Source organism: Triticum urartu, chromosome 7A, assembly GCF_056163025.1.
Source record: "Triticum urartu cultivar PI428250 chromosome 7A, HENAU_Tu73, whole genome shotgun sequence".
Lineage (NCBI taxonomy): Eukaryota > Viridiplantae > Streptophyta > Magnoliopsida > Poales > Poaceae > Triticum > Triticum urartu.
In genome coordinates this window covers 695,576,342-695,597,618 of record NC_141879.1, presented here as the reverse complement: position 1 = coordinate 695,597,618, position 21,277 = coordinate 695,576,342, and the positions used below count along the sequence as shown (strand labels likewise).

At 45.8% G+C, this 21,277-nt stretch overlaps 1 protein-coding gene across 1 annotated transcript in view; it reads left to right on the top strand.

Annotated features, from left to right (window-relative positions):
* LOC147961658 (uncharacterized) overlaps positions 1 to 17,035 on the top strand; it is a 62,346-nt gene extending 45,311 nt beyond the window's left edge. Inside the window, exon 3 of the mRNA XM_087533890.1 lies at positions 16,365 to 17,035. Within this exon, the coding sequence (XP_087390016.1) occupies positions 16,365 to 17,035 (671 nt within the window). The remainder of the gene's footprint in view (positions 1 to 16,364) is intronic.
* Positions 17,036 to 21,277: the final 4,242 nt, after the last annotated feature.

Here is a 21,277-nt window from a genome sequence, read left to right as displayed (position 1 = left end):
ACCAATGCATGGAACTATATCTCCGCTGCTTCGTGCATAACTGTCCTAGCAAGTGGGCAGACTGGCTGGCGTTAGCCGAGTTTTGGTATAACACCTCTTACCACTCAGCTCTTCGATCGTCTCCATTTGAAGTCATGTATGGGCACAAGCCTCGTTTCTTTGGTATCACCAATGTAGCGGATGAGGCTGTCACTGATTTGGCCGCTTGGACTAAAGAAAGAGCAACAGTGATGGCACTTGTCAAACAACACCACCACAGAGCTCGGCAAGTGATGAAGAGCAAGGCTGATCGCAAGCGTTCGGATCGGGTGTTTGCTGTTGGGGACTGGGTGTACCTCAAGCTTCAACCGTACGCGCAGTCGTCGGTGGCAACAAGAGCTAACCACAAATTGGCATTTCGCTATTTTGGTCCCTTTCAGGTACTGGGGCAAGTTGGAGAGGTGGCATACAAGCTGGCGTTGCCTGAAGCAGCGCGTATCCACCCCGTCATTCATGTCTCGCAACTCCGGCTGGGCGTGCCTCCGTCAACTCAAGTGATGCCGGAGCTGCCGACGCTCGACGAGGATCTTCTTCCTCTGCAAGTGCCCGAGCGGATCCTGCAGCGCCGATCCGTGATGCGTGGGGCTCGTCAAGTGAAGCAGGTCTTAGTGCGTTGGTCTGGGTTCCCCGACTCGTTGGCCACCTGGGAAGACGAAGTACCTCTGAAGTCCAGGTTTCCCAGAGCTCTGGCTTGGGGTGAAGCCAATTCTCAAGGAGAGGGGAATGTCATGGGAATGGTGGGCCCCGTACAGAGAAGCCCAGCCCAGCTGGAGAGAACCAAGAGGAAGGAAAAGCCCAACCCACTGGTGCAAGGCCTAGAGTGGACCAAGTAGGTATATAAGGGCAGCCCGGCGCTAGGGTTGGCATCGTTGGATCACTTACCGTATTGGCGCCGCTGGGCGATGTATCTCTCCTCCCACCTCCAGGCTCTCACTCCCCGATCCCCTTCTTGCTGAGACTAAATACACTGCTACAATTCCTCTGATTCCGTGTGATTGAGTGTAATCGAGCGACCTATTATCTAGATCCGTATCATGGTGGTTTCCATTTTGGATCAGTCGTACTGCAAATGGTGAGAGCTGGGTGAAGCTCTCTATACTGATGTATTTTATAGGACAGCAAAAATCCTACACTTGCCTACGGACTGATTTCACGGGGAGATGTGTCCTCCTCTCCACCACAAATTCAACCCCCCCCCCCCACACACACACACCCTAATTTCAATTTTTTTAACACAGTCCAGACGCAAACGCACATACATACGCGCATACACTCACCCCTATGAATGCACACACGCACACCCTACTCCTATGAGCACCTTCGAGAAACTGAGCCGACATATCATCTTGAGATTTACGAAGTCGCCGTGGGCGCCTCATCATCGACGAGGACATCTCCTTTCACTGAAAGCGTATCGCCGAAAATCCTGAAATAAATCAAGGAATAATGCAAGCACCAGGACTTGAACCCTGATGGGCTGAGCATACCACTGTCCCTCTAACCATCTAATCACAGGTTGGTTCGTCCTTAATTTTAACTAACCCTGCCCCCCTATTTTAACTGGGTCATGTCAGCCCGTAACTACCTTTCGGTGAGAAATGGCCCATAGATGTAGGAAAGCTCGTGGTCAATTGGTCTCAGTTCTCATAATGCTTGCCATATATCTTCTATATCTAAATAACTAACCTCCAGTAATTATTTCTCTCAACATGCAAGCATGTCACATCATTGTACAACATGCATGAGAGAATGCCCACCTCCACTACAATATGTCTCTCAACATACGAGCATGCCACTTCATCATAAAACATGCATGAAAAAAAGACTCATCTTAACATGCAAAGATACATGAGAATTTTCATTCTATTATGTTATTTATATTTAATAAACGTTTTACAACTATACAGTACTCAACCATAATAAATTATAAATATTTTTAGTTTTAGCCTTTTATATTATTAATTCAAACATTCATGTTTCATACAACGAATCACATTGAAATATGTCGCAAAATATTTCCGCAACAACATGCGGAGTATTATCTAGTTCTCTATAACACTATTAATTTTAAAGGCATGAGAGTCAATTGGGGCTTCAATTTTTTTAATACACTATGCTCCCTAATTTTGGAGCTCTCCCATTCGATTGAGGTATACATTTTCAATGCCTTGATTTTGACTCGGTGAATCCTTGGTTGTGGCGATGCAATCTCTACCTTCATTAAGCTCCTTAATTTTAAAGCCTCCCCATTGAACTGAGATCTTCAATTTGGTTTGGATACACGACTGATTGGGTCGTTGACCCGGGCTTTGTTGTGGGATCTCTCGATGAATCAGTCTCTTGTAAGTTCCTAGGTGTTGTAGGCCTTCGTTGACAAAAAGGAAGTGCCGCCTGACACGTTTAGCACCAGCATAACACATGCGACCAAGAAGATAGGTAACTGCCTCATATATTTGTATAATTAAATGACGCCCTCCAATCGAAGAGCCAAAAAGACCCACCGAAGCACCACAGTAAAAATGAAAAATGATACACTCAAGGCCGACTCACTGCAGTTTGGTTATACTGAACACACTCCCACCAATCACTCCCCGAGTTTCACCAATGGGCCACACTTACCCTAAACTCTAACCATAAATTGACACAGTCATCCGTAACCATGATTCCGTAAAGTCTATCCGTAGGTGTAGCATCTTTGATAAAAATAACACACTTCATTGTTTCCCCCAAACGCCAAATCAACCAGCACATTAATAATTTCACAATTAAAAAACATTACCACATAAAAATAAAACATGTAAAACCCCAAGAACATAAGCGACGCAGCAAAGCTTGGGTTGCCCTTCTAGTAGATGATGAATAGTAGTACGAATGAGCGAGACTGCATAATTGTCACGCGGCGGTTTCATGGTTTGGCCAATCGCAATACGCACAGGTGGTTCTGCCCTGCGTATAGTAAAGGAGACAGGGGGAACATTCCTCCCAATTTAGAGATGAACAGTACATAATTTAGAAAAAAAAATTGCATGCACTTGTGTAGTTTGGCCTCCCTATTCTTTAACTAGCAGTTGGGGAGATGCTGTATTTTCAGTTCCAGTTTTGCCAAGAATTAGTCGACTGAGTTTTCATTATGTCTTATATGTTCGTTTGATCTTGCATGGAGATTCGTATATTTTTCTTTACTTTTTCTTCTTATATACTATGTCATTTGACTGAGACTTGATTAAGTCTCAATTGGCAACCTAGCCATACTCTTTCCGTTTTAGTTGTCATAATGTTACATAAAATATTCATGTTCCATACAGTCAAATTGAAATGTTAGCAACCAAATCAATGGCTTGAAAGGTCCTCTGGAATAAAACTTAGCCGCTGCCACCACCTCTGCCTCCACCATAGATCGGGTCCAGCTCCTCCGGCCGGCCTCACTAGCGTTGGGAGGGGTGGGGAACCAGATCTATGAGTGGAGTACTTAATAATAGTAGTGGTTTCTTTTTTTTGCGTGGAATAATAGTAGTGTTTTCACTAGATTGGTTTAGGGTTTTATAGTCATCTTCTTCGGTGGAGATGGCATAGTTTACAATAAGTAATCTTCGTCCCTTCGTTCAATGACGAGATCTCCTTCCCGGTGTCAATTGGGGTGTTGGAAGATTAAATTTGTCTTGGTATTGTCCTTCAGATCTTGCTTCACCAGATCGGTTTTGACTTTTTTTTTCTCATGATCGCCTTGAGGAGGAATTTCCTCCCAATATCAGTCCCGGCTGCTACGTCCTCGACAATGGAGATTCGTACTTACGGTTCCCAGCGGCATCGGCTTGGCTGCTTGGTTTTTTGTCCATGGAATATCGGTGTTGGTACTCTTGCCGATGTTAGTTGATTACATTAATAGCTGCATGCGTGCATCACAGCCTTGGCATTGTGGGTCGAGGCCTTTTACGGTACATCAACTAAATTTTGGCCCATTATTTTTCTTGTTTCACGGCCAGATGAGGCAATACTACACCGGATTTCCAGTAGTATATTGAGTTGTGAGGGGTATTTTAGGCAGCTCATTGTTAATCAACCCCACAGGTAGTTCGGTCCAAAAACAAGTGGAGGGTAGAGATAGAATTTCAGTGAGCATTGAGTTCTGCCATCCCGGACCATCGCATCGGCAGCTACCATGCACGGCCTGTAGTGTTTGTAGCCGGCGACCAGTCATCGCCAGGGGTGGAGCCAGGATTTTGGTATACGGGGGGTCAAGTCAAGTTCATTTTTTTCTGGACCAAAAATAAATAACTATCATCATACTATAATAATGTGTCACACACTAGAAATATTGAATACAATTGTATGATTTTAAATTTGCCTGTACAATTGCCAAATAAGATGAAAAAGTTTAATAATTTCACTGGAAGAGACTTACCTGCTAATTCTTTTCAACGTATACGATCATGCAATACCGAAGTCATCCGTCTCCCATTTGGCGGTGCTTAACTGATAAATAAATAGTTACAATGTTTAGGGGAACTTTGTGGCTGATATGGTCCCTCAGGTGTATATAGAAATGTTGAGCTTCATCTTGCTTGTCCGGTGGTAGCTCCATTTTGACAATGTTTATTAGGTCTTACATATAAGTTGTGGTTATGTTGTTTTCTTGTTCTGCAAACTTTTACCATGTCCGGCATATTCTCAACTTGAGTGTCAATTCGACTGGGATTTGTAATTTGTGCATCAGCGTCGTTAACAATTCAGTAGGTTGAGAACTTGAAGAATCAAGCTTAAAAAAGAATAAATCATAGCGGCATTTGATGGCACTTTTCTCTTCGCATCTATGGAATTGTAATCTCTCAATTAGCTGTTCGACATAGGAAAAAATTGCATCACAAATATGAACTCATATAAGATAATTTGCATCATGATCATGATTATTTCCAGGATAGTACAAGATAAGAACTCTTCATGGAACCATACCATCACAAATCACACAACAAAAACAAGTAAACAACAAAAGGCTGATGTATAAATTGAACAACGATAAAAGATGGCAATTGAGATTACTAGATGGTGTGATGTAGTGACGTGTTAAACCTTGTGTCCTTGGCTAGTTCCCGTTGGTTGGATCCAGAAGATTTGACAAGGGAAGAAGGTTGTGCCGCGCCGTCATCGTAAGAATAGGATCGAGAGCAGCAGGGCAGGGAGAGTAGAGGCGGCCGGGCGGGCTACGGCACGGAACGGAGGCGGATAATTTGTGCATACTAATCCGCGTACATAGTTGAGCAACTAGTTGACGAGCGCTCCTTCGGAAGACTCCCAATGATCACTTGGGAGTGCGCTGAGAGCACGCCACTTGGGGCGCTCTCAGCCGCCGCCACATGTCATGCTCTGGGTGCTCCCTCCAGATTTTTTCTATTTTCCCGCACGCGTTTTCTGCTTTTATATGGTTTTTCTTCGGTTATTTTTGGGTTTTTGGTTTTCCACCGGTCTTTTTTAGTTTTTGAACGAAATAATCAATATTTTTGCATGAAAAATGCGTTTTCCTTTTTTTCCTTCACGAGAGGCACAGTTTTATTTTCGCGAGCTTCTCGAAAACAAAGAAAAAACTTGTTTTCTTTCTTTTTCCATCCAAGAGAAGCACGTTTTTACTTCGGTGAGAGGGACGGTTTTTCTTTAGCGAGAGGCATGGCCGTGCCTCTTGGAAACGGAAAAAACAACCGTTTTCTATTTTTTCCTTCCACGTGAGGCATGGTTTTGCTTCCGCGACAGGCACAGATTTGCTTAAGCGAGAGGCACGGCCGTGCCTATCGGAAACAGGAAAAAAAGTGTATTTTTTCTTCCGCGAGAGGCACATATTTGCTTTCGAGGGAGGCACGGTCGCGCCTCTCGGAAGCGAAAAAAATGCGTTTTCTTTTTTTCCTTCCGCGAGAGGCACGGGTCTACTTCTCGTGGAGGCACGGATTTCCTTCCGCGAGAGGCACAGTCGTGCCTCTTTCGAAAACGAAAAAAAGCGCTCCCACTTCGGGGGTTTTTCCCCTTTTTTGTTGAAAAAGTTCGTCAAAACCTGTCAACATGGGATCTAAATTTGAAGATCTTGACGCGCGCAATCCAATTGTGAAAACAGTTCGATATTTGGATGCACAATTTAAGATATAAAATGTTTTGAATAAATGGATCTATGAAAAAGGGAAAATACCCAGGTTGCAACAAGTGGTGCGCATGCAGTGCACCACTTGTCGCAATTTAAAGAGATGGGATTGATCTTCGGAAGGAGTACTCCTCAATTAGTGATTTTGGGTATAGACTAATCACAGGAGAACGCAACACCCAGGCCAGGAGGAGACTTGAGCCAATAGCCCAAGCTGACTGCTAGTGGGCGTCACATGGGCCTTATTCCTTTTTGTAAACTTAACACTGAGACAGGGGGTGGGGGGGCAAGTATGTATATACGTGGATTAAGTAGGAGCTTGAACTACGAGGCTCACAATTTAGCGAAGCATACTTTAACTTTAAGGGGCTGGCTGCCATTCTTGGTTAGGTCAGCCCGATGATCTTCTTTTTCGTCCTTGTAAACGTTGTGATGATCTAATAAAGCTTCACGAGTTTGTCTAAAAAAACATGCATTCATATGACTAATTAGACAACATCGCACAATCAGGGGTGGGGGGGGCACGCAACAATCCTACATTCACGTGCTTATTACGGGGTTTTACAGAGTAACTCCGACTTGGCAGGTTCTGATCGGAGAGGTATCTCTGGGCCCTCTCGGTAATGCACATCACATAAGCCTCGCAAGCATTGCAACTAATGAGTTAGTTGTGAGATGATGTATTACGGAACGAGTAAAGAGACTTGCCGGTAACGAGATTGAACTAGGTATTGAGATACCGACGATCGAATCTCGGGCAAGTAACATACCGATGACAAAGGGAACAACGTATGTTGTTATGCGGTCTGACCGATAAAAGATCTTCGTAGAATATGTAGGAGCCAATATGAGCATCCAGGTTCCGCTATTGGTTATTGACCGGAGACGTGTCTCGGTCATGTCTACATTGTTCTCGAACCCGTAGGGTCCGCACGCTTAAGGTTTCGATGACAATTATATTATGAGTTTATGCATATTGATGTACCGAAGTTTGTTCGGAGTCCCGGATGTGATCACGAACATGACGAGGAGTCTCGAAATGGTTGAGATATAAAGATTGATATATTGGAAGCCTATATTTGGATATCGGAAGTGTTCCGGGTGAAATCAGGATTTTATTGGAGTACCGGGAGGTTACCGGAACCCCCCGGGAGGTATATGGGCCTTAGTGGGCTTTAGTGGAAGAGAGGAGAGGTGGCCAGGGCTGGGCCGCGCGCCCCTCCCCCCTAGTCCGAATAGGACAAGGAGAGGGGGCCGGCGCCCCCCTTCCTTCTCTCTCTCCTCTTTCCCCCTCCCGAATCCTATTCCAACTAGGAAAGGGGGAATCCTACTCCCGGAGGGAGTAGGACTCCTCCTGGCGCGCCCTCTCCTGGCCGGCCGCACCCCCCCCCTTGATCCTTTATATACGGAGGCAGGGGGCACCCCTAGACACACAAGTTGATCCACGTGATCATATTCTTAGCCGTGTGCGGTGCCCCCTTCCACCATAGTCCTCGATAATATTGTAGCGGTGCTTAGGCGAAGCCCTGCAACGGTAGTACATCAAGATCGTCACCACGCCGTCGTGCTGACGGAACTCTTCCCCGACACTTTGCTGGATCGGAGTCCGGGGATCGTCATCGAGCTGAACGTGTGCTAGAACTCGGAGGTGCCGTAGTTTCGGTGCTTGATCGGTCGGGCCGTGAAGACGTACGACTACATCAACCACGTTGTGCTAACGCTTCCGTTGTCGATCTACAAGGGTACGTAGATCACACTCTCCCCTCTTGTTGCTATGCATCACCATGATCTTGCGTGTGCGTAGGAAAATTTTGAAATTACTACGTTACCTAACAGTGGCATCCGACCCTAGGTTTTATATGTTGATGTTATATCCACGAGTAGAACACAAGTGAGTTGTGGGCGATATAAGTCATACTGCTTACCAGCATGTCATACTTTGGTTCGGCGGTATTGTTGGACGAAGCGGAACGGACCGACATTACGCGTACGCTTACGCGAGACCGGTTCTCCCGACGTGCTTTGCACAAAGGTGGCTAGCGGGTGACAGTTTCTCCAACTTTAGTTGAACCGAGTGTGGCTACGCCCGGTCCTTGCGAAGGTTAAAACAGCACCAACTTGACAAACTATCGTTGTGGTTTTGATGTGTAGGTAAGATTGGTTCTTGCTTAAGCCCGTAGCAGCCACGTAAAACATGCAACAACAAAGTAGAGGACGTGCATCTCTTATCTTGCTTTGATTGACGGTAGCATTATAAGATGATCTCTCACTAATTATCAAGAAGTGTTCTCCCTGAGTATGCACCATTGCGAAAGTTCTTCGTGTTGATACACCACGTGATGATCGGGTGTGATAGGCTCTACGTTCAAATACAACGGGTGCAAAACAGTTGCACACGCGGAATACTCAGGTTATACTTGACGAGCCAAGCATATACAGATATGGCCTCGGAACACGGAGACCGAAAGGTCGAGCGTGAATCATATAGTAGATATGATCAACATAGTGATGTTCACCAATGAAACTACTCCATCTCACGTGATGATCGGACATGGTTTAGTTGATTTGGATCACGTAATCACTTTGAGGATTAGAGGGATGTCTATCTAAGTGGGAGTTCTTTAAGTAATATGATTAATTGAACCTAAATTTATCATGAACTTAGTACCTGATAGTATCTTGCTTATTCATGCTTGATTGTAGATAGATGGCCCGTGATGTTGTTCCGTTGAATTTTAATGCGTTCCTTGAGAAAGCAAAGTTGAAAGATGATGGTAGCAATTACACGGACTGGGTCCGTAACTTGAGGATTATCCTCATTGCTGCACAGAAGAATTACGTCCTGGAAGCACCGCTGGGTGCCAGGCCTGCTGCTGGAGCAACACCAGATGCTATGAACGTCTGGCAGAGCAAAGCTGATGACTACTCGATAGTTCAGTGTGCCATGCTTTACGGCTTAGAATCGGGACTTCAACGACGTTTTGAACGTCATGGAGCATATGAGATGTTCCAGGAGTTGAAGTTAATATTTCAAGCAAATGCCCGGATTGAGAGATATGAAGTCTCCAATAAGTTCTATAGCTGCAAGATGGAGGAGAACAGTTCTGTCAGTGAGCATATACTCAAAATGTCTGGGTATAATAATCACTTGATTCAATTGGGAGTTAATCTTCTAGATGATTGCGTCATTGACAGAATTCTCCAATCACTGCCACCAAGCTACAAGAGCTTCGTGATGAACTATAATATGCAAGGGATGAATAAGACTATTCCCGAGTGCTGAAAGCTGCGGAGGTAGAAATCAAGAAGGAGCATCAAGTGTTGATGGTCAACAAGACCACTAGTTTCAAGAAAAAGGGCAAAGGGAAGAAGAAGGGGAACTTCAAAAAGAACAGCAAGCAAGTTGCTACTCAAGAGAAGAAACCCAAACCTGGACCTAAGCCTGAAACTGAGTGCTTCTACTGCAAGCAGACTGGTCACTGGAAGCGGAACTGCCCCAAGTATTTGGCGGATAAGAAGGATGGCAAGGTGAACAAAGGTATATGTGATATACATGTTATTGATGTGTACCTTACTAATGCTCGCAGTAGCACCTGGGTATTTGATACTGGTTCTGTTGCTAATATTTGCAACTTGAAACAGGGACTACGGATTAAGCGAAGATTGGCTAAGGACGAGGTGATGATGCGCGTGGGAAATGGTTCCAAAGTCGATGTGATCGCAGTCGGCACGCTACCTCTACATCTACCTTCGGGATTAGTATTAGACCTAAATAATTGTTATTTGGTGCCAGCGTTAAGCATGAACATTATATCTGGATCTTGTTTGATGCGAGATGGTTATTCATTTAAATCAGAGAATAATGGTTGTTCTATTTACATGAGTAATATCTTTTATGGTCATGCACCCTTAAGGAGTGGTCTATTCTTATTAAATATTGATAGTAGTGACACACATATTCATAGTGTTAAAGCCAAAAGATGCAGAGTTGATAATGATAGTGCAACTTATTTGTGGCACTGCCGTTTGGGTCATATCGGTATAAAGCGCATGAAGAAACTCCATACTGATGGGCTTTTGGAACCACTTGATTATGAATCACTTGGTACTTGCGAACCGTGCCTTATGGGTAAGATGACAAAGACACCGTTCTCCGGTACTATGGAGAGAGCAACAGATTTGTTGGAAATCATACATACAGATGTATGTGGTTCGATGAATGTTGAGGCTCGTGGCGGATATCGTTATTTTCTCACCTTCACAAATGACTTAAGCAGATATGGGTATATCTACTTAATGAAACACAAGTCTGAAACGTTTGAAAAGTTCAAAGAATTTCAGAGTGAAGTTGAAAATCATCATAACAAGAAAATAAAATTCCTACGATCTGATCATGGAGGAGAATATTTGAGTTACGAGTTTGGTGTACATTTGAAACAATGTGGAATAGTTTCGCAACTCACGCCACCCGGAACACCACAGCGTAATGGTGTGTCCGAACGTCGTAATCGTACTTTACTAGATATGGTACGATCTATGATGTCTCTTACTGATTTACCGCTATCGTTTTGGGGATACGCTCTAGAGACGGCCACATTCACGTTAAATAGGGCACCATCAAAATCCGTTGAGACGACGCCTTATGAACTGTGGTTTGGCAAGAAACCAAAGTTGTCGTTTCTGAAAGTTTGGGGCTGCGATGCTTATGTGAAAAAGCTTCAACCTGATAAGCTTGAACCCAAATCGGAGAAATGTGTCTTCATAGGATATCCAAAGGAAACTATTGGATACACCTTCTATCACAGATCCGAAGGCAAGACTTTTGTTGCTAAATTCGGAAACTTTCTGGAGAAGGAGTTTCTCTCGAAAGAAGTGAGTGGGAGGAAAGTAGAACTTGACGAGGTAACTGTACCTACTCCCTTATTGGAAAGTAGTACATCACAGAAACTTGTTTCTGTGACACCTACACCAATTAGTGAGGAAGCTAATGATGATGATCATGAAACTTCAGAACAAGATACTACTGAACCTCGTAGATCAACCAAAGTGAGATCCGCACCAGAGTGGTACGGTAACCCTGTTCTGGAAGTCATGCTACTAGATCATGATGAACCTACGAACTATGAAGAAGCGATGGTGAGCCCAGATTCCGCAAAATGGCTTGAAGCCATGAAATCTGAGATGGGATCCATGTATGAGAACAAAGTATGGACTTTGGTTGATTTGCCCAATGATCGGCAAGCAATTGAGAATAAATGGATCTTCAAGAAGAAGACTGACGCTGACGGTAATATTACTGTCTACAAAGCTCGACTTGTCGCAAAAGGTTTTCGGCAAGTTCAAGGGATTTACTACGATGAGATCTTCTCACCCGTAGCGATGCTTAAGTCTGTCCGAATCATGTTAGCAATTGCCGCATTTTATGATTATGAAATTTGGCAGATGGATGTCAAAACTGCATTCCTGAATGGATTTCTGGAAAAGAGTTGTATATGATGCAACCAGAAGGTTTTGTCGGTCCAAAGGGAGCTAACAAAGTGTGCAAGCTCCAGCGATCCATTTATGGACTGGTGCAAGCCTCTCGGAGTTGGAATAAACGCTTTGATAGTGTGATCAAAGAATTTTGTTTTATACAGACTTTTGGAGAAGCCTGTATTTACAAGAAAGTGAGTGGCAGCTCTGTAGAATTTCTGATATTATATGTGGATGACATATTACTAATTGGAAATGATATAGAATTTCTGGATAGCATAAAGGGATACTTGAATAAGAGTTTTTGAATGAAAGACCTCGGTGAAGCTGCTTACATATTAGGCATTAAGATCTATAGAGATAGATCAAGACGCTTAATTGGACTTTCACAAAGCACATACCTTGACAAAGTTTTGAAGAAGTTTAAAATGGATCAAGCAAAGAAAGGGTTCTTGCCTGTGTTACAAGGTGTGAAGTTGAGTCAGACTCAATGCCCGACCACTACAGAAGATAGAGAGAAAATGAAAGATGTTCCCTATGCTTCAGCCATAGGCTCTATCATGTATGCAATGCTGTGTACCAGACCTGATGTGTGCCTTGCTATAAGTCTAGCAGGGAGGTACCAAAGTAATCCAGGAGTGGATCACTGGACAGCGGTCAAGAACATCCTGAAATACCTGAAAAGGACTAAGGATATGTTTCTCGTTTATGGAGGTGACAAAGAGCTAATCGTAAATGGTTACGTCAATGCGAGCTTTGACGCTGATCCGGACGATTCTAAATCGCAAACCGGATACGTGTTTACATTAAACGGTGGAGCTGTCAGTTGGTGCAGTTCTAAACAAAGCGTCGTGGTGGGATCTACGTGTGAAGCGGAATACATAGCTGCTTCGGAAGCAGCAAATGAAGGAGTCTGGATGAAGGAGTTCATATCCGATCTAGGTGTCATACCTAGTGCATCGGGTCCAATGAAAATCTTTGGTGACAATACTGGTGCAATTGCCTTGGCAAAGGAATCCAGATTTCACAAGAGAACCAAGCACATCAAGAGACGCTTCAATTCCATCCGGGATCTAGTCCAGGTGGGAGACATAGAGATTTGCAAGATACATACGGATCTGAATGTAGCAGACCCGTTGACTAAGCCTCTTCCACGAGCAAAACATGATCAGCACCAAGGCACCATGGGTGTTAGAATCATTACTATGTAATCTAGATTATTGACTCTAGTGCAAGTGGGAGACTGAAGGAAATATTCCCTAGAGGCAATAATAAAGTTATTATTTATTTCCTTATATTATGATAAATGTTTATTATTCATGCTAGAATTGTATTAACCGGAAACATAATACATGTGTGAATACATAGACAAACAGAGTGTCACTAGTATGCCTCTACTTGACTTGCTCGTTAATCAAAGATGGTTATGTTTCCTAACCATAGACAAAGAGTTGTTATTTGATTGACGGGATCACATCATTAGGTGAATGATCTGATTGACATGACCCATTCCATTACCTTAGCACCCGATCGTTTAGTATGTTGCTATTTCTTTCTTCATGACTTATACATGTTCCTATGACTATGAGATTATGCAACTCCCGTTTGCCGGAGGAACACTTTGTGTGCTACCAAACGTCACAACATAACTGGGTGATTATAAAGGTGCTCTACAGGTGTCTCCAAAGGTACATGTTGGGTTGGCGTATTTCGAGATTAGGATTTGTCACTCCGATTTTCGGAGAGGTATCTCTGGGCCCTCTCGGTAATGCACATCACTATAAGCCTTGCAAGAAATGTGACTAATGAGTTAGTTGCGGGATGATGCATTAAGGAACGAGTAAAGAGACTTGCCGATAACGAGATTGACCTAGGTATTGAGATACCGACGATCGAATCTCGGGCAAGTAACATACCGATGACAAAGGGAACAACGTATGTTGTTATGCGGTCTGACCGATAAAAGATCTTCGTAGAATATGTAGGAGCCAATATGAGCATCCAGGTTCCGCTATTGGTTATTTACCGGAGACGTGTCTCGATCATGTCTACATTGTTCTCGAACCCGTAGGGTCCGCACGCTTAAGGTTTCGATGACAGTTATATTATGAGTTTATGCATTTTGATGTACCGAAGTTTGTTCGGAGTCCCGGATGTGATCACGGACATGACGAGGAGTCTCGAAATGGTCGAGACATAAAGATTGATATATTGGAAGCCTATATTTGGATATCGGAAGTGTTCCGGGTGAAATCGGGATTTTACCGGAGTACCGGGAGGTTACCGGAACCCCCCGGGAGGTATATGGGCCTTAGTGGGCTTTTGTGGAAGAGAGGAGAGGTGGCCAGGGCTGGGCCGCGCCCCCCTCCCCCCCTAGTCCGAATAAGACAAGGAGAGGGGGCCGGCGCCCCCCTTCCTTCTCTCTCTCCTCTTTCCCCCTCCCGAATCCTATTCCAACTAGGAAAGGGGGGAATCCTACTCCCGGAGGGAGTAGGACTCCTCCTGGCGCGCCCTCTCCTGGCCGGCCGCACCCCCCCCTTGATCCTTTATATATGGAGGCAGGGGGCACCCCTAGACACACAAGTTGATCCACGTGATCATATTCTTAGCCGTGTGCGGTGCCCCCTTCCACCATAGTCCTCGATAATATTGTAGCGGTGCTTAGGCGAAGCCCTGCAACGGTAGTACATCAAGATCGTCACCACGCCGTCGTGCTGACGGAACTCTTCCCCGACACTTTGCTGGATCAGAGTCCGGGGATCGTCATCGAGCTGAACGTGTGCTGGAACTCGGAGGTGCCGTAGTTTCGGTGCTTGATCGGTCGGGCCGTGAAGACGTACGACTACATCAACCACGTTGTGCTAACGCTTCCGTTGTCGATCTACATGGGTACGTAGATCACACTCTCCCCTCTCGTTGCTGTGCATCACCATGATCTTGCGTGTGCGTAGGAAAATTTTGAAATTACTACGTGACCTAACAACGTGTGGGCGTCTTGCCCACATGCGTGGTTCCACGTCCGTTTGTGGGTGCACGAATCTTGGCATATTTGTGGTGCCACGTAGGACTGGACTGATGTGTGGGCATTCACCCGGTCGCCCACACATTCGTTTCACCACACGGAGGGGCCGGTGTGTGGGCGTTTAGCAATTCGCCCACATGCCAGTTTTCACTCACGCACAAAGGCTGGTGTGTGGGAATTTGCCATCTCGCCCACACGCCCGTCTCCTCTCTCCACACCCAAGCCGCCAGTTGCCATGCGTTTTGCAGTGTACATGGCAACTGCCCTAGCGTGCTTGTAAGTAGACCAGACCATATATGGCAACTGCTTAGTGTTAGTAGGTGGTAACTGTCTCTTTGTAGCGCTACACGGCAACTGCCTAGTGTTAGTAGGTGGCAACTACACAGCAACTGTCTAGTAGGTGGCAACTACACGCCAATCTCTTTGTAGCGCTACACGGCAACTGCCTAGTGTTAGTAGGTGGCAACTCCTAAGATTTTCAAATCATGGCAACTGTAGTAAACCAGACTATACATGGCAACTGCTTAGTGTTAGTAGGTGGCAACCTCTAAAATTTTCAAATCATGGCAACTAGAGTAAACCAGACCATACATGGCAACAACTGCAGTTGTCCAAAATGGCATCTGGCACTTGACCTGAGATGGCAACTGCAGTTGAGCAACCATGGCAACTGCAGTTAAACGGACATTGAAGAGGGTCCGGACCATGGCAACTGCGGGGACGCGTGGGGACTGTCATGCGGGGCGTGCGGGACCGTGAGGTAGGTGGCTAAGAGAGGTCGTATGGGCGTTATGCATTTTGCCCACACGTAGGAGTGTGAGAGAGGGACCGCAAGGAAAAAAAAGGCGTGTGGGTGCTAGTTCTTTTGCCCACACGTAGGCGTGTGGGCTGATCCTCTTAGACACCACACAAAATGTGTGGGCAGACCCCTTAACGCCCACACGTGTGGCAGTTATCGTCGTCCTATTTTTTTAAACAAAGTACAATCGAAGTCCTAATATCAAACTGCAATTAATTGCCTTCCTAATATTAACGTGTACTTGTCCCTCTAAAGGGAAGGAAAAAAAACGAAGACGAAAAAACTAGAGAGTCCCAACCCTAGCGGCACTGCAATCTCGCGCTTGGTACGGCTTCGGTACGAGCGGCGGCTGCCTGCGATACTCCCCTTAAAACCCCACGGGAACAGATCCCTAATTCTCAACATATTACAGGTTTGGTCGCCGCCGATCGCCTACAGCTTCCGGTGGTTCCCCAGTCGATCGAACTCAATCATGGCCAAAGGTTCGTGCCACACAATCCCCACAAGAAACAGCCACCGCTTCCTGTTCCGGGTAAGATTCGTGCCGCCCGAGGTTGGCCCTCTGTTGGCGACGACCGTCGTGGCTGGATGCAAATGCGTTGCGTATTCTCATGGAAGCGGCATCATCCTGGTTCTCAGCGTGTTGGCTGAGTACCCCGTCATAGAGAGCGCTACCAAGATGTCGACGCACATGGTTTTACTCGACAAAACAGGCTCACCGGCGCCTTCCGTGCGGACAGTGGGATTCAACAGCGCGCCCATCCCTGCGTTCACGGAAAAAGGAGCTGCTTACATCCTGCTGGTAGAGAGGGATGATCTCATGGCCAACTGTGTGGTGGACGACTACTTCCAGGCGCTGTGCTCCGTTGACATCAGCTGGGAAAAAAACTGGACACCTCCGGCTTCACCACCGGGTCTGGGTCATGATCTGGCCATCATGCTTGGTAAACAAGACCTCACTGATGTTTCCTTTGACGTCGGCGGGGAGAGCTTCAACGCACATCGCTTGGTGCTCGCGGCCCGATCGCCCGTCTTAAGAGCGCAGCTCTATGGCCCGATGGCCGAAAGCAAGATGACTTCGATCACCATCCAAGACATGGAGGCCTCCACCTTCCGATCTTTGCTCCATTACATGTATCATGGTTCGCTACCCGATGCCGGCGAAAATGATGGTAGTCGCCATGTTGATAGGCGTCTGCTTGTAGCCGCTGATTTCACGTCCACCATGGCACAGTACCAGCGTCTGCTTGTAGCCGCTGATAGGTATGGGATGGAGGAGCTGAAGATGATCTGTGAGGACAAGCTATGCGGCAACGGTATCACCATAGACAGTGTGGTCTCAATGCTGGAGCTCGCGGAGGACCACGTCTGCCCCAAACTCAAAGCTCGGTGCTTTGATTTCCTTGCCGATGGTGACAATTTCAAGATGGCCGCGACGTCTGGTGAGTACCTCCATTTGATGCAGAGTTTCCCGACCCTCTTGGTCGAAGCGCGGGAGTGGTTCAAGATTGCACGTGAAAAAACGACCATCATGAAACCTCCTCAGAAGAAGACTAGAGTAAACTCGAGTATGGCTGAATAACGATGGAATTAATGGTGATACATAAATGTTGGTAATTACAAGCCTGTTACACTGGCATGCCCTTCATCGACTACATCATATGTGCTTAATTAGTAGTTGCAGAAGAATACTCCTTGCCTGGCTTACCTATCATTATTTCAAGTTCTTGTTGGATATTCGTAATGTTGGGTATTTCTTCTGAGCTACGACGGCAAGTTTGAATGATATTATAGGCTGTATGTTGCTACAATTGTGTGAGATTCCCTTCTTTTTTTGTGGATGTTGATAGTCTCGAGAATCTTGTCTATATTCTTTTGAGCGCTGGCAGCAAGTTGAGTGAAACTGTATGGGGATTCGAACTGTATGTGGTCGCACAACTAGAATACATAACCGTATTAACCAGAATAAGTCGGATTAGTTCGATATGCTTGCAGTACAAAGGATAATAACTAAAGTACATGGTGATTTATGCTTCCATTGCCTACAGTACTTATCGTTCTTGCTTAAGGTTTAAGATTTTGATGGCATTCCCTTTAGCGTTAGGTTTAAGATTTTGATGCAGTTGCCGTTAGCTGAAGCAAGCTGGAATTGTGTGCTCGCTTTCAGAACATACGATCGCAGAGCTACATATACATTATTTCTGTATGTAGTCAACAAATTGTAGTATGTAGTTATTTTCTTTCATTTGGGATAAAGTTCAGTTTGGATGCTCATGCAACTAACATCAAGCTATTGAGTCCCTGTGATGAGCAACGCTTATTTTGTAAAGTCATAGCAATATCTTCGTATGCCATTCCACTTTTCTCATTTTGTTTGTTAAAATATGCCAGTGTTTCAAGAAAGGATAGTAACATTCCGCAACTACGCTTCGACGCCATGGTGGACTGAATTGAGTGCATGCAAGATGAGCCTTTAGCGGGCCCAAACAACTTTCCTAGATTATGAAAACAAGTTCTCCTTGAATAAGATTTCTAGTGTAACAACCTAAAGCAGTGTAACCCAGGGGTAAACCCGCGCTCCCTGCGTCACCCCCCTCGCGACACAGAAGCGAAACCTAGCTGCCGCCAAAAAAGTTCCTTCCGGGCCATCTCTGGCTGCCGCTGCCGCCGGCCTCTGCTGCGGTGTATGCGCTGCTATGCTATGAGCTCCTCGGCATGGTTTCCTTTCGGCTCGATGAGGCGGTCCAACCTCTATGTGACGTCGTTGACTCCATGCGAGGTTGGATGCTACAAATTGGGAGTTTTCTGGAGCGAGCTAAGATTGCACTAGGTAGGCTCGCCTTGGTGCCACCTGTGTTGCAAACATCTCATGTATCCCGCCCTCTCGTTGTGGCTGATATCGGCTTTGTGGACAAGAGGGGCGTGGGGCTTCATGGCCATTTAACGCCTCATGCTAGGGCCTGGACATCGTCGTCTGTCGTCAGAGGGTCCGACAATCCATGTGGTCATGGCTACTGTATTGCAGATCGGGCCCGAGCTTCTAAAGCTGTGTGGGGAATCGGCTCTGCCTTAATCCGCCGGGCAACTGAAGGTCAATTCCCTTCCACACCACCACTAGAGCCCATCCTAACCATCAGCTTCGAGGAGAAATGTTGTTTGGATGTTGCAGTCCCTCACTCACCCAAGTCCGATGTAGGCTGTTTGTTGGAGTGAGGGAGGTACTTCAACATATCTTTTAAAGGAGTAATTACAACCTCTTCACCGAGAACTGGTCCGATGTAGGCTGTTTGTTTTTTTAGAGAAAATTCATTAGCTCAATTTTATAGATTAACCCATCACGACAAATGCCATCCCAGAAATGACAAGCAGGTTCGAGAACAAAGTAAAGGTACAACAGGCTTGATACAAACCAAAGGAACAATCCGCGGGAATGACAGGTAGGCCTCCCAAAATCATAGAGAAGGGTAACTAGCTAGGCAGGGCCACATAAGAACACTGTTAGATAATAACGAGAAAAAAAGAGACAGCGAGAAATGGATTTTTACGTGGAAATCCTTGCGGGAGAAAACTACGGACGCACGAAGGCGCAATCACTATAAGGAGGAGTATTACAAGCACGAACGACATGCCGTCTTAGGTGCGACTACATGGTGTATATATGAGGGCAATACATGAGAGTCCTTGGAGGACAAGTAAACGAGTTGTGCTCGTACGCGTCGACGTCAACGCAAAGACCCACACCAGTTGTACTACGTCTAGTCCAACACGGTATAATTTGGATCACAATTTAACAATCTCCACCTTGATCCAAATTCCCTTCAGTAGTCGAACAAAGTGAATAACTCCATCCAAATCAGTATAAACACCTTGTGCGTCAAAGTCCATAGGACTAGTGAGAAATACCAACTAAGCCTGAGCAAAGCTCAAACTTATTGGTCGGAACTGGCTTTGTCGTCATATCAGCAGGATTATCATGAGTATTTATCTTGCATACCTTCAAATCGCCTTCAGCAACAACATCTCGAATATAATAAAATCTGACATCAATGTGCTTTGTCCTCTCATGATACATTGGATTCTTTGTAAGATATATGGCACTTTGACTGTCAGAAAATATGGTAGGGCAAGATGAATCTCCACAAAGCTCAGTGTACAAACCTCTCAACTAGAAATAGCCATATACTCGGCATCAGTAGTGGAACAAGCCACAATAGACTGCAAAGTTGCTCTCCAACTCACAGCACAACCACCAACGGTGAAAACATAACCTGTGAGTGATCTTCTCTTATCCAAATCACCAGCAAAATCAGAATCAACAAAACCAACAAGTCCATCTCCAGTTTTCCCAAACTATAAAAATAAGCATTAGAAGTACCACGCAGGTATCTGAAAATCCACTGAACTGCTCTCCAATGCTCTTTTCCAAGATTAGTGTGACGCCCGGATAATCAAGCTACAGTAAACCTCTGCTAAAGATGCCACGTCACCTCTGTTATTGTTGCTAATCTCGCGTTAGTTCGAAATCGATTCGAATTCAAATTCTAAATTAAGCAAACAATAAAAGTTTTCAAATAATAAATAATAAAATGTTCAAAAAGTAGCAAATAGATCATGGGTAATATTGGTGGAGAAATCACACTCTTATAAAGTAGCTAAATGCTCTAAAATAAATAAACTATGGCTTAGACTATTATTTAATTCTTTTAAAATAGTAAATATGTTTTAACTAAAATTAATTGGGTACCAAACTTTTGGTGGCAGTAGTATATTTAGAAGAACTAATTTAGATACTAATTATATAGTTTACAAAATTAAGGTTAATTGGAAAATAGGATAAAGCAGAAAATAATAAAATGAAAACAGAAAACTAAAACAACAAGAAAAAGAGAAGGAAAAGTGCCCCTGGCCCAACTGGGCCAACCGGCCCAGCTGGCCACTTCTGCCAGCCCGGTCGTACCGGCCCAGCCAGCGCCTACAGCCCCCTGGGGCGACCGAACCCTAGCGATCTCCTCCCCACTTCCCTCACGACTCCCCACTCTTCTCTCTGCCTCCCCCCGACTCCCTCTGGATCGAGGCAACGACCCCCCGACCCCATCGTTGATCCCGCCGCACGTCGCCCCCGGACCGCCACCGCGCTTCCCCGTCCTCCTCTGGACGCTACCGCGCTGTCGTCCATTGCCCCCGACGCGCCACCTCGCCGCATTTGACCTCGCCTCCGCCCACGGCCACCGCACGACCTCACGGTCGATCTACTTCACCGGAGCCTCCCCACCGGTCTGCCTCCTCGCCGCACGTTGTCCCCAACGACCTCCTCGACCCCCGCTGCCCGAATCCCTACCGCCCATGTGAGCTCCCCCTCTCCTCTCTCCCCTGTGCGCCCTGCCTCTCCTCCGCGCTCGGCTCCGCCGCCCGCCGGCGCCCGCGGACAGCCGCACCCGGCCAACCCTACGGTGCCCCGCCCACGTGCGCTCGTCCTGTCGCCCGCTTCCCCGCTGCTGCTTACCTCGCACGCCCGCTGCAGCACGTGCCCGCCGCTCCGCTCCCCCTCACGCGAGCCTGCGCCGCCCCCGCGGCCAACTCCGGTGCCCCGCCGCGCCTCGGCGGCCGTCGCCCGCTCACCCGCAGTTGCTTAGCCCAGTGCCCGCTTGGCTCCCCCAGAGCCAGTGACCAGTGGGCCCACGCCCAGAACAAAAAAAGAATTAGTTAAAAAGGTAAATTAATAAATAATTATTAAAATTAATTTATTAATTAATTAAAGCCCTAATTAATTTAATTAATCATAAATAGATTAATTTAATCATTAATTGACCTAATTAACTGTTAT